Below are 12,991 nucleotides of genomic sequence, written 5' to 3' on the forward strand. Positions count from 1 at the left end.
GGGCCCTAGCAAGACTCCAATACTCAGAGCCGTCCTGGAGCTTTGCGTCATTGTGTGCCAAAAACTTGGCATGAGTGTCAACGGGAGTCGCTGTAGAGTGACACTCAGCCATGCCAGCACACTGAAGAAGATCCAAGGCATACTGTCGTTGAGATAGGAACAAGCCCTAGGAGGAACGCATGATGGAGATGCCAAGGAAGTGGTGTAGGTCTCCAAGATCTGTCATGGCGAACTCGGAGTGAAGACACCCCATGATGTACCGAAGAAGAGTCGAGGACGAGGCGGTGAGGAGGATGTCGTTGACGTAGAGCAGCAGGTAGGCGATACTCGGTCCCTCTTTGTATGTCGGAGGTGGAGGTGATGAAGCCGAGCTGTCGAAGGAAGGACGCGAATCACTGGTACCACGCCCTCGGGGCCTGCTTCAGTCCATACAAGGACTTCTACAGGAGACAGACGTGATTGGGGGTGGTGGGATCGACGAAGCCGGGAGGCTGCTGGCAGTAGACAGTCGAGGTGTCTGTGAAGAAACTCATTCTTCACGTCCAGTTGGTGGATCAGCCAGGCGCAAGAAGTGGTGATGTTGACGACGGTCCGTATCATCGCCGGTTTGACGACCGAACTGAAGGTCTCATCGTAGTCAATGTCGTGACGCTGGGAGAAGCCACGAACCACCCAGCGTGCCTTGTGCCAGGCGAGGGACCCATCGGCATGGAACTTATGCCGGAAGATCCACTTGCCCGACACGACATTGGCACCGTGCGGCCGCGAGACTAGTCGCTAGGTGTCGTTGTCGATGAGGGCCTAGAACTCATCAACCATGGTGGCACGCCATTTGGCGTCAGCCAGGGCACTGCGATAGGTCACCGGAATCGGAGAGGGCGGAGAAGAAGTCGAGGTTGTCATGCCATAGTAATGGCGCCGCTGGATTGCCCCAGTCACAGACCGAGTGACATGGTGCGGAGGGGCAGGTGGTGACAAGGAGGGCGCGGGCACCGCGGGTGCGGGGGGAGGACTGTGGGCGCTCACCCAACCGATAGGAGCACTCGCCGGTGCAGTCGGGGCGATCGCCGAAGCGGTCGGGTTGAGCGCCCGACCGAGCAGGGCGCTCACTGGTGTGGTCGGGACGCTCGCCCAACCGAGCGGTGCTATCACCGGTGCGGTCGAGGCATGCGCCCGACCGAGCAGGGCGCTCACTAATGCGATCGACGCGTCCGCCCGACCGATCGGAGCGTGCGCCGATGCGGTCGGGGCGTGCGCCCGACCGAGCGGAGCGCTCACCCAACCAATCGCATGCGCCGGTGCGGTTAGGGCGCTCGCCAGGGCGGTCAGAGCCACATCCACGTGTGGCGCGTTCGCGGTCGGAGCAGGCGGGAGCGCGACCACGCGCGTCGCGGTCGTGGTTGGAAGCGCTACAGTCGCGATCAGAGCAGGTCGGAGCACGGTGGAGAGCGGCAACCCGTCCGCAGATGGAGCAGGGTACACGGTCGTCCCGTGGAACAGGATGGCGGGGTCTCGTTGGTGAGTTCCTGCAAAACAACTGGTGAGGGCCACGGTTGCTCAACGTCTGACGATGGAGCGACCGAGGTGGAAGCGGAACATCGTAGGGGCTCAACAAAAGGAAGTCGAGCTGTGATGGGTGAGTAGGATGGGAGGAGAAGGGAAAGACAAACTCGTCAAAGATAACACATGGCGAGAGATGATGACTCGACTGGTGGACAAGTCAAGGTAGCGGTACACCTTGTGAGAGGAGGGATAACCGAGGAAGACACATGTGGCTGAGCGAGGAGCAAGCTCGTGGCGTGCCATGGCTGAAAGGTTAGGGTAGCAAAGACAACCGAAGACACGCAAGTGAGAGTACTCGGGAGATTGAGAGTAAAGGAGGCAGTAGGGGATGTCATTCTGAACGGCAGTACAGGGGTGCCGGTTCAGAAGATAGGTGGCGGTGGCGAGCGCCTCAACCTAGTATGGGGCAGCCATGGAGGCGTGAATGAGCAATGTGCGAGTCACGTTATTAAGAGTGCGCAGGACGTGCTCGGCTTTCCCATTTTGAGCTTGGGATTTTAGAATTCTTTTGACTCCGTTCTGCTAGATGGATAACTTACCATCAGGAGCGGATCCAACGATGCGGGCTGGAGCCTCCCTAGAAACTCACAATTGGAGCAGGGGTGGAGGAGGAGGAGAAATAGAGGAAGAAGAGGTGAAAGAAGAGGTAGGAAAGGAGAGCCCCCACTAGTGGGCACGTCTGCATCCGCGGCCATCCGCCCCTGCTTACCATGCGTCCGCCCCTGCTTTGAGACATTGTAATCTGATGAATAGGCAGCAGGCTTACAGGTGGACGATGCTGCGCTGTTTCTCTGTAGCTGCCAATACGTAATGCCAAAAAATTGTTCTCTTTTAGCGTAAGAACGCTGTCTATTTTTCAGATGATGCAATCGTGACATCCGCTTCTCGAAATAAAGCAACAAGCGATAATTATGCTGCATGAATCAATTTAACATTTTAACTAAAACCGAACCTTTGTCATATACACAATGGATTGGCCATGCAGATGTGAGATCGCCGTTTGCTGCACGGCAAACTTGCACAACAAAATTATACGCGCCGCATACTCACCACACCAAACAAGCACTCTTTACACATTAAATACCCGGAGGGGGAAAAGTGAAAACAGGAAAAGAATTGCAAAAACCCGCACTATGAGCACATTTCATGAAATACGATGATAATTCCTCTTCCTAGGAATTGTATACCATGATCGATGTGTTCTGCACTATGAGCAGCCCATACATCGACTTACTGGGCCTAGGAACTCCAGGAAGCTTGATGATTGTGGCGGACTCTGTTCCTCAGTTTTTGAAGGCAGGTGTCTGAGGAATGCCCTAACAGCACCTGTCACCCCGTCTTCAGATTCCATGGCTTTAGCCAGCTCCACAGCCTTTTCTTTCACCTGAAATTACATGGGGTATTATTTATGCACTTATTCGTTATGGTTAAGGGTGGATGAGTACCTTGTGACTACTTACCTCTGGCATGGTCACAGACGTGTGGGCCAAGCGTATCAGAGGAACAAATTCCATGCTACTCAACACTAGGCTACTCATGAAATAACACATCCAACACTACTTTTATGTGGCATAGGAGCTCTAATTGTAATTTGCACGAGTGTAAACTCTGCAATCTGACCCCATGCCAATTGCCAAAAGCCCAAAAGATAATCAAATATGCTAAATGTTGGTCATACATGCTAGAATTGAAATTTTATTTTATATCACCAAACAGAAACCAAGTTATGCAACACATGTCATGACTAGTCTTGCAACCAGTCTAGGTGGGTAGTTTGACTCCAGTCGTTGGCGTGAAACTTATGCTACCTATGCAAATTGACAACATCACTAATATACCACACCAATCACAATATCTTCTTGTCAACTGATGTCTAAGGGAAAAATAGCAACATCAATAAAACAATTTATGCTCTCTAGCAAAAAAAAATGCATAACTTACCGTTGGTTCCATCATGAAATTTATAGCATCAACCAACTTCTGCAAACCAAATTGATCAACTGGAATTGGTGGAGGTCCTAGCCCCCTTGCATGCACCCGGTCACCCCAGAAAGGTTGGTCACCAAAGAAAGGTACAATAGTTGTAGGACACTGCATTGTCACAGACACTAACATGAACAACTAAATTAAGTACAAGAAATCCTGCAATACTAGTGTGATGCAAGAAAAGTGTTTTAAACATATGATTCATTCCATCCTATTGCAAACGTGCCAGAGATAGGCTGAATGGCAAGTGGTGGTAGCTAGTTTAATACGTTTTTGCATCAAGGATAGTTTGTACTCCTTCTGGAGCCAGAATAAAAAGTTTGTTGATCCTTCGCGGCGGCGGCGGCTAGGGTGCGGAGCTCAGGCGCCATTGGAGCAACGGGCAACGGCACGCGCCATAAGTTTAGATAGCGGAAGCGAGAGGTCACGAGATCGTGATGGTCTCTTGCTACCATGATGGCTGAAGAATTCACACATAATCGGATTGTAGTCAACTGATGTTCACAGGTTACAACATATATAGATCACCAACCGATGCAATCTCAACCACCTTGACTCATGGAAACAGAATCAGGGGATGAGAGCAGGTTGGGATCGCGCATGATTGTGTTGGACGGGAAACGGTCACTGGTGCCGTACACGAGTAGGAAAGAACCAAGGAATTTCGCAAACAAGTGCAACTTACAAGAATAAATTCAAACAAACAATTGTACATTGAAATAAGACGTGGAGAGTGTCAGAGCACTTACCGCTGCTTTGAGACCAGCAGCTGTAGTTCCAGCACCACCATGATGCACCTATGGAGGCAGAAAAAGAAAAGAGTAAAAGCATAAACCTCCACTCAAATCTTATGTAGCATAAAGTCACCACAAAGTATCGAATGCGAACTTGTAGTCACTATAATTAAAAATTTTATAAGGTAAAACATGCTAATAGAGAGATGTTCCAAAAGTTCAAGCAATAGCTTACCACTGCCTTACACTGCAGAAAAAGCCAGTCGTGAGGGCAGTTGTCCAGTAGATATACAAAATCTTTTGGTTCTGCCACTGCCAAAAATTCTGGAGTCTGTCAGAATAGAATCAGAGTATATGCCAGGCAACCAACAGAAGAAGAAACTAAGGTGAATAACTTACAGGTTCCAAGTCCACCCCAGCCTTTGTTAATGATACCTCTCTGTCCAGTCATTTCCAGTGCTTTGACAATAATTTCAGTCATCTTTTGTGGCTCTTGAACTGGCTAGTATATCAGGAGAAAAAACAAGTCAAATGCCAGAAAGTTGTTAAGGGAAAGCTATGATGGCTTTGCCTGCTCTACAACCTCAGAAGGTACATAACCCTACCACTTATTTCAATCATTCAAGTGTATAGTTAACTTTGTAGCATACCCATATGAACACTTGTAAAAGATTTAATCAAGCAATGCATAATTATACATAAAACAATCACAGGTGGTGTCAGTTCATATGCAATCAATTTTTTATAGTGACAGATCAGAAGACAGATTTGGAATGAACCAAGTACTGCAGAACTGGAGGCGTTCATGTCACATAAGTATTTGGTGGGCAGATTACAGAATTCTGACATACTAGCTGGAAAAGGGTGTTAATGGGTGACAGCATGAACTAATCCATTTCCAAAAATTGATCTCTAGGGCTAAAACACGAACCATGCTTCAGACCGCATGGTAGCTAGTAGTTATTAAAATTGGCTGGTTTTTAAGTCAGCACGTTTGGACAATTCTTCTAGATAAATTTAGCTTAAATTTGAAGTGAATACTTCTGTTGCACAAGGATTCAATGGTCTTTGTAACAAGACCATACTGTTACATTCACATACAAATATGTCACACATAAATTATACCACAAGACTACAAAGCTTTAAATGACAAATTACATGTTTTCAGTTATCATAACTAGTGAACATAGCATGTAAGATGCTGCTTTATGCAGTAGAACAGCCAAGAGTGCTTATGGTACAAGGTTACGAGCACTCTATAAATATCTCATATGCATGTAACCCTATTTAGACAGGAAGTTTGAAGTGCAAACTTCATACACATGCAAGTCAGCAAAATTACCAGCATATCTATAATACTTAAGTACAACGCATTAAACAATACAGTCAACAGATTAAACAATACAGTCGATCAGATCAAATGAGATTAAAACTTTGTATGAACTAAAAATAAGCCAGGTCAACTGATCTTACAAGGCTACCAAAACCAATATATATGGGCTTGTCACCAGCTTCAAGCCATTTCACAAGTGATTCAGGAGGTACATAATTGGAAGCAAGATCAAGGAAGCAAAATCCAACAACATCAATCTTGGGGCCCCAATCTGCACTCCAATAAATGAAAATCAAATAGAGTCGTTGGCCCATTCAAGACTAAAAAGCAATACTTGCTTGAGGAAAAACATAATCTGCAAAAGTCACAGAATGTGTTTTGACAATAACTTACTACACTGGCTAGGCCCTAAGCAGTTTTGGACGCAGGGTGTTACACGTATCATGTCTCCATAAAATTAACTGTGTATGAAGGCTCCTTACGAATACAGTTAAACAAGCAGTTTTTCATGTTCTACTTCAGATGACAATTCCCATAAATTTTAGACTTCTTCAAACTACAGACGATAACGATGTTATTAACCAACTAGTTAACAGTCATAACTGATGCCTGCTCTCATATAATAAAAAGTCCAGAAGAGTGCTCCCATAACATAGTTATTCAAAAGCTCAGGTACATTACCTCTCTAGTGCCATAAACAGTTTAACTCTTCCACTTAAGCAAAATTTGTGATGTAAGTTCCTTTTCAGTTAAACCAACTAGCATGCGTGTTCACTGTCTACAGAAACCCCGACTCCCCTATTGCTATCTTATTGATTCCTTTCTGCTATGGTCTTGCAATTGAGAATATAGGACAAAAGAGTGGCAGATGGATTAATGATGACCAATTGACCATGACTACACCAGCATCAGGAAGATGCCATGGCTTAGCCAAGGAGGTGGGCATGTGCCACGGGGCCGAAGCACAACTGCACAAGATTGAGAGGAAATTGGGGAAAGACAAGGGAAGGATGAACTTCTATGTCCTTTCGTAAGCAACAACATTGCCATGTCTCTCATTAATGAGAGGAGCCTAAGATAAGTTTGGAACCAGCAAAAGATATCCTAATTTGGAAACATGGTTCCTGACTCATATAGACCAAATCAAGATGAAGTCCCTTGGAGATAAACTACTAGCCATGTGAGCCACTGCTAGACATCAAGATGAAGTCCCTTGGCTGACATCTGGCTGTGCACCACCATAAGGTGTCGTGGGCCCCCGCCGTTGACCTTGAAACTACTATACCATCTCCATGAAATGAAATATATTCGATTTTCAAGTGCTTGTGATAGTTCTGTCCAAAGAAAAACACGTTTGTAACAGTGGCTGGCCCAAATCTGACCAATTACCATCCATATAAGATCTACTTTATGTAAATAGTCTTTTTTTTTACATAGAGAATTTCAGAACAGATCTTCAAGATTTTAACACCTATTAATGGATTAGCTGCCACCAGAAAAAATGAGCAAAAAAATATCAGAGATTCAGATTTGGCCGCATGCTTTGTCAACTTGTATGGGAAAAGAATGACAAAGTTAATTTTACAAATTTCAGCTCGAGCCAATAGCTATGGCAAACCTTTTGGTTTCGGGACTAGATGAGGACTCCAAATGTATCCATGAGGAATGTCATTGCCAGAACCCTGTGCACCACTTAGGTATGTTACTGGACGCAGCTTCAACTTTTTCTTTCTAAACTCATTTATCATATCCCTTATTCCAAGCCAAATCATTGAGTCCACAATTTGATATGAAAGCTGCAAATGGAGAAATAATTGTAAAGTTAAAGTATCAAATCAGATATTGTCATCAAGATCATCCAATCCAGCATATACGCTCAAGTAAATTCCTTCGGCTAGTAAGGTTGGGGCTTGCTTCTCATTGCAGAAGCTGAATAGTGAAGCTAATAACTTCGTGCACTTTGGCATCTGACATGATGCACTCAGCATCTTGCACGATAACATGAAAATCAGGCAGTTGGCCCCAGAAATCTCCAAATATCCCCATTAAAGTCAAGGAAACAAGATTGTGCGTATGCACTTATGCGTGAAAAGCAAAACAGCACACCAAAAGAATAAACTACAATGTTACTGTAAGAGTATCATTAATATACAGCAACTAATACTGCAAGAGTACCATGAATATAGAACAACTAACTCATTCTGGATATCACAACAATGTAATTATGTAATAATGCAAACTGTTGTTAAAAATCAGTAGATCAAACACTAATACATAATTACTGCAAATGCTGAAAGTAAAGACAAAGGAGAACCCTGTTGTTGGAACTAGTAGTTCAGTTGAAACAATTAGAAAAGAAATTCTAGGTTAAGTTGTAATTTTTAAAACAAAAGGAATTCTGGAATAGTATACGTTAGGGCCACATCCTTGCACAAGGAATAAGTTATTGGCAATGAAGCACATCCTCATCTTTTTCTGAAAAAAGAAAGAAGACTAAAGATACCCTTTCGCCATGTTATTTTCAGTTTTTATCAATTTGCACACTGATAAGACTGGTCAAACCAACGAGTTTTGACAATGTAGGATCAACATATCATGAAATGATATTAGATGCGTAGATATTTCAGTTATTCACCAATAACTCAACATTTTCTGAAGTGATCAATTTCGTTCTCTTGATTTGTTGTTTAACAAAGCAATGGAATTTGCATGATGATAAACCATTGAGGTGACTATTATGATTATTCTCCCCATGAACTTTCAATGATTTAGGAAGGTCCAGACCATTTGGGAGCTGAGAGGAGGTTGTGTAATAGTGTTAATTTTTCCCTAACGCAGATAATTAAAACAATGTAAACTTACTCGATATCCAGCAGATTGCTTCACACGAGAAAGAGGATGAGGAAATTCACTAGTTGGCCTGAATAAAAAGAACAAGTTAGATCCCCCCAAGTGACAATATTCCCTAGCAGATTTGTGGTCTTCAAAGAAAAAGAAGGATAACAGAGACTCACGTCCATGGCATGGTAAAGAATATATGAATAGGTACTTTCAGTGCTTCTGCCACATGCGTATGTCCTGAACAATAAGCATGCTTATAATTCAAACGAGTGAACTGATATAGGTCTTGATCACAAGAAGAAATATATGATATAGGTCTTGATCACAAGAAGAAATATATGCAGGAAGGAGACAATCAAGTGGCAGCATGTGGCATTAAATGTAACATTGATTTTATTGGAATTTGTTTGCATCATATCAGATATACTTCAAGTAAAGATTTGCTTGTAGTACTTTGGAGAAACTGATTGCCTTGTCAGACTTTGACTGAACAGTTAAGCAAATAAATAAACTGTAAGAGAAGGCCTGGCTCATAAAGAGGTACTATGGCCTGAGGCCTCTTAAAAGCTATGGATGGGCAGTTCTTTTGGTCCAACCTGAATGTTGCTTTGCCAGCCTGGCCAAAGCACTGCCTCCTTATAATCACGTCTCAGCAAAATTAAGCTTGATTGAAGTGAACCTGGTATTGAGGTTTTCCTCTTGCAATACTTATATGTTTTTCTACATGAATAGTCAGATTGTGCTTTCTTCTCTAGTAAATCAAGCCACAGTATGAATGGGGGTATCTCTACAAGAAATATGAAAAGGAAAAACATGACTTTACAGATAAGTTTGTCGCTATATCGTGTATCTAGGGGAAATACCAGCATGACAAAGATGAATAAAGGAAATAATCAATCTACGGTCGAACATCTTAAGTTAAACAAGTAACATGCAGATTCTATCACAGGAACATTTTTTTCCTTCATTTGGGGATTGTCTCTACTCTCTATGTTAGTTAAATGAACTTGATTTCAATAACCGGGAAAAGAAACAAAGCAAGGTGTAAAAAACCTTTTCAAGATAAAAAAGATACACTGACCATATGCAGGTGGATTCGCAATAATTGCGTCAACTTTGAAAGGAATGCCAGTGTCAGGATCAGCATCCTTGCAGGCAGGTAGCAAAGAAAATATTATTTCTTTAATCTGTTTTCTTTGAATAGCAATTTCTGATGGTCCCGAAGGTAGGAATCCTTTATTCTTCACCATGTCTGCTCAAATTATGAGCATATCAAGACATTAATCTTAAAATAATGTAAAAAACTTGGAAATTATTTGTTAAAAAGCATACATTCAGCAAGTATTTTGGGATCTCCACCAAGCGGGTAAAACTCCAGGCCAGCTGTTAGTACAAACTCCTTAAAGTTGGCATGAGTTGCCAATCGCACACGGTGCCCATAGTCCTAAAACAAAGATCAGAAATGACAAATATGATGGCATTCAGCTGCAAGAAGCACAAAACTAACCTGAATTGACAGAGAGAGAACTGGATTGATAACAAGTTTCGGCTATGACTGACCTGTAAGCGTTTTCCTATAGCGACAAATGGCTGCACATCTCCTCGTGTACCCACAATAAGTATAACAATTTGCATAGGAGGCCTGTATGGTATGTCTGCTCCATCCAATGATTCATCAACAGGAACTTCAGTATAAGCATCTTCTGTCCCACCAGCTGTAGCTGGTTCCAGACCACTTGGCACATCAACAACCACAGTTCCATCATCTTTTACTGTAGCAATCCGATTCAGCATTTTGAGCTGCATAAGGTGGAACAAAGGTAAGGTAGCAAAAAGATCAAGTGATGAGCAAAAGGCTGCCATTCTGGTCCTAGTTAGCCATTTTCCAACTAGGAAGCCTTTTAACTTTTTCATGAGAACGTTGCAGTATTATGTAACATTTCCTCATCAGTTTCAAATAGACATTGCATGAATTTTAAAATATACATTAATTCAAAGAAAGTTGACCACTATTATGCACAAGTAATGCAACTATCTATTCCCAGTCCATAAACCAATAGATAATTCAGAGGCAAACCAAAACGAAAGAAGCTTCGGAGACAAAACAGATAAATACGAGCCCGGATGTATATATGCACCTTCTTTTTAATTGGAATCCTTTCATCAAATAACTGTTTAGCAGGATCATCAGCTGGATTGTTTTGCCGGCGGCGCTCAGTTCTAGACCTTTCCAAATTCGATGGGCCAACAGTTTCATTTGTTATTTCATCATTCTTAATCACCCCTGGCATGGTACTTGCTCTATGGAGACCTCTGTCATCTACTGGGAGAACAAAGGATAGTCATATCAGCAGAAAGAAAAAATGGATAGCAATTACCATCGCTAACTATAATGAAATTGAGACTAAATTGTACCAACAAAAACTACAATAGCATTGGTCAGTTAAATGCCAACTTAAATTACATACTGTTTGACCAAAGCACACCGCTCAATACTCTGATAAAGAATGCACTGGTCTAACCATGGAGCATGTAACATCTAGGCTACTGACTTCATTTCAACAAGCCATAGGCCTATCCCAATAACCCAAAAAAGACTAGCATGGTAAATGGCACATTTATGTGTTGGGCATGTTTCAGCAAGTCATAAAATTGTAAGCAAGACTAAACAAAACAAGATCATCGAATGTTGCAATCTAACAGTTAGATTATGTGACCAACAGAGACAACATCAAAGAAGTTACTAGCATAGATCACAAACATGTCTGCCAATGTATACAAATTTGGAATAATCCAGTTCAGCTAACTAATCACACCTTATCTCGTTAGAAATAGAAATTTGAGCGCAATCTATACATTTAAGAAGCTAAACTTTACAAGTAGGCTCAAGAAACCATGTTCCAAAAGCGAAGAAAGTCCAGGAGCACAAATGGTCACCAGAAACTATGATCGCCAAACCAGACTCATTCAGGGAGACCAATGCTGGTGTGCCAATGCCTAAAATTAGCAGTCAACAGAACAAGCAATTGGCACCCTCTGGAAATAGGAATAGGATATGCCTACCTAGCTCTAACACTCAATGCAAAAAAGGTGCCCAATCAGTCACAGAGACGGCACAAAAACTAGGCGCACCTCAACGGTGTGCAGCGAGCACCGAGATCATTTCATCCTGAAACATGTGCACAACATCAGGTTGGTTCCTGATCGCCCTATCCCACTAATCACGATTCACCGAGCAGGGATCGAAGTAGGCGGTTGCCAATCCGCGGAGACGAAAGCGAACCGCCTACTCAATACCCCCCTTGAGCGGTGGCGGCGCGAAACCCCCACACACAACCCACCCGACACCGACACTAGCAGCACCGGAACCCTCACGACGCAGGGAGAGCGGAGGATGCGGGAGATCACCTGCGGAGGACGACTCCGCGGCGGGGGGGCTGTTCCCGGAGCGGTCCCCGTTGGGAGCCGAGGGCGCCGGAGCTTCCCCTCCTCCCGCTCCCGCGACGCCGCTGCCGCTCTCCTCGGCCGCCATTTATACACAGCCCGCGCGGCGGACGGACGGACGGACGGACGCCCGCGCGGCGGCTGCTTCTCGGGAACCCGCTGCTGGTGCTGCGCGCCGCCGGATCCACGCCTCGGTGGGTGAATATGCTTGCCTTGGCTCGCTCGTCCCGGCGGGCCTCGCTTTTGCGTCAGGGCAGGGGGGAAGGAATTGGAATTCGCTGGCCGTGCGCCGCGGCGGAAAGCGGTGGAGGGGGAGAGCAAAGCAAAGCGGCCGATGCGATGCCTGCTGGCTGCTGCTGGTGGTGTGCCTCGCTGGGCTGTGTTGCGCTGTGCTTCCTTCTCTCTGGCCGCGCCTGCTTCGCTGTGATTTTTTTTTCAACTTTTTATTTGTTTTCCCTTTTTCGCCTTTACATTATTTTCTGCTTTTTTTCCGGTCCTAACCTGTGCTGTGTGAGGCTGGCACCTGGCAGAGGGAGCCAAACAACAAAAGCAAAAAAAAACAAGGCACTCCGAAAATGGCCGTATCCCTTTCCGTTTTCCCGGCGGCGGATCACTGTGCTTGTGAGCGAGATCAGGAAGCGCAAGCGGTCGTGGCGGGATGGCGGCACGTCCTCGCCTCTGGCTGCGTGGGCACTGTGCAGGTGGTGCGGTTGGCGAGGGCAGTTTGAAAAGCGTGTTTGACCGTCGGTTGAATCTAATTTTCGGCCCTATCCCACGCACGCGCAAGGTTCTGAGCTAGTCGTACGATTTATACCAAGTTTATTAAAATATATAATAGGAAAAAGGTTCTTATGCAACTTAAAATATTTTTTTAAAAAAGGTTTCCTATCAAACAATTCATAGCACATTTTTTTTTAAAATACGTAGAAGAAAAAGGTGCTGCTTGTAATGCTTGCGTATGAATGCATCCTCATGTAGGGTGAGGAAATATTTCTTTCCATGTAAAAAAAACCTTGTAGCCTGCCCATAAAAAACAAAATAACAATCTTTATCTTCTTCTTCTCTTTTCTCTGTATCTCTCTCCATCCTT

The 12,991-nt window shown here is 44.2% G+C and overlaps 1 protein-coding gene across 2 annotated transcripts; it reads right to left on the bottom strand.

The window, feature by feature from the left end:
- Nucleotides 1-2,454: 2,454 nt before the first annotated feature.
- Nucleotides 2,455-12,285, bottom strand: LOC101764120 (sterol 3-beta-glucosyltransferase UGT80A2). 2 transcript variants are annotated; one of them, XM_004974978.3, is made up of 14 exons: nucleotides 11,866-12,285; nucleotides 10,596-10,777; nucleotides 10,018-10,257; nucleotides 9,790-9,901; nucleotides 9,539-9,709; nucleotides 8,631-8,694; nucleotides 8,479-8,536; nucleotides 7,235-7,412; nucleotides 5,757-5,887; nucleotides 4,683-4,785; nucleotides 4,519-4,595; nucleotides 4,299-4,346; nucleotides 3,505-3,654; nucleotides 2,455-2,947 (listed from the first exon to the last, which is right to left on the bottom strand). In XM_004974978.3, the coding sequence occupies exons 1-14, from the start codon at nucleotides 11,987-11,989 to the stop codon at nucleotides 2,771-2,773; spliced, it is 1,815 nt and encodes a 604-aa protein (XP_004975035.1). In that variant the 5' UTR covers nucleotides 11,990-12,285; the 3' UTR covers nucleotides 2,455-2,770. The 2 variants fall into 2 exon arrangements, with proteins under 2 accessions (XP_004975035.1, XP_004975034.1); XM_004974977.3 differs by having other exon boundaries at nucleotides 10,596-10,780.
- Nucleotides 12,286-12,991: the final 706 nt, after the last annotated feature.

Source organism: Setaria italica, chromosome VII, assembly GCF_000263155.2.
Source record: "Setaria italica strain Yugu1 chromosome VII, Setaria_italica_v2.0, whole genome shotgun sequence".
NCBI classification, from domain to species: Eukaryota; Viridiplantae; Streptophyta; class Magnoliopsida; order Poales; family Poaceae; genus Setaria; species Setaria italica.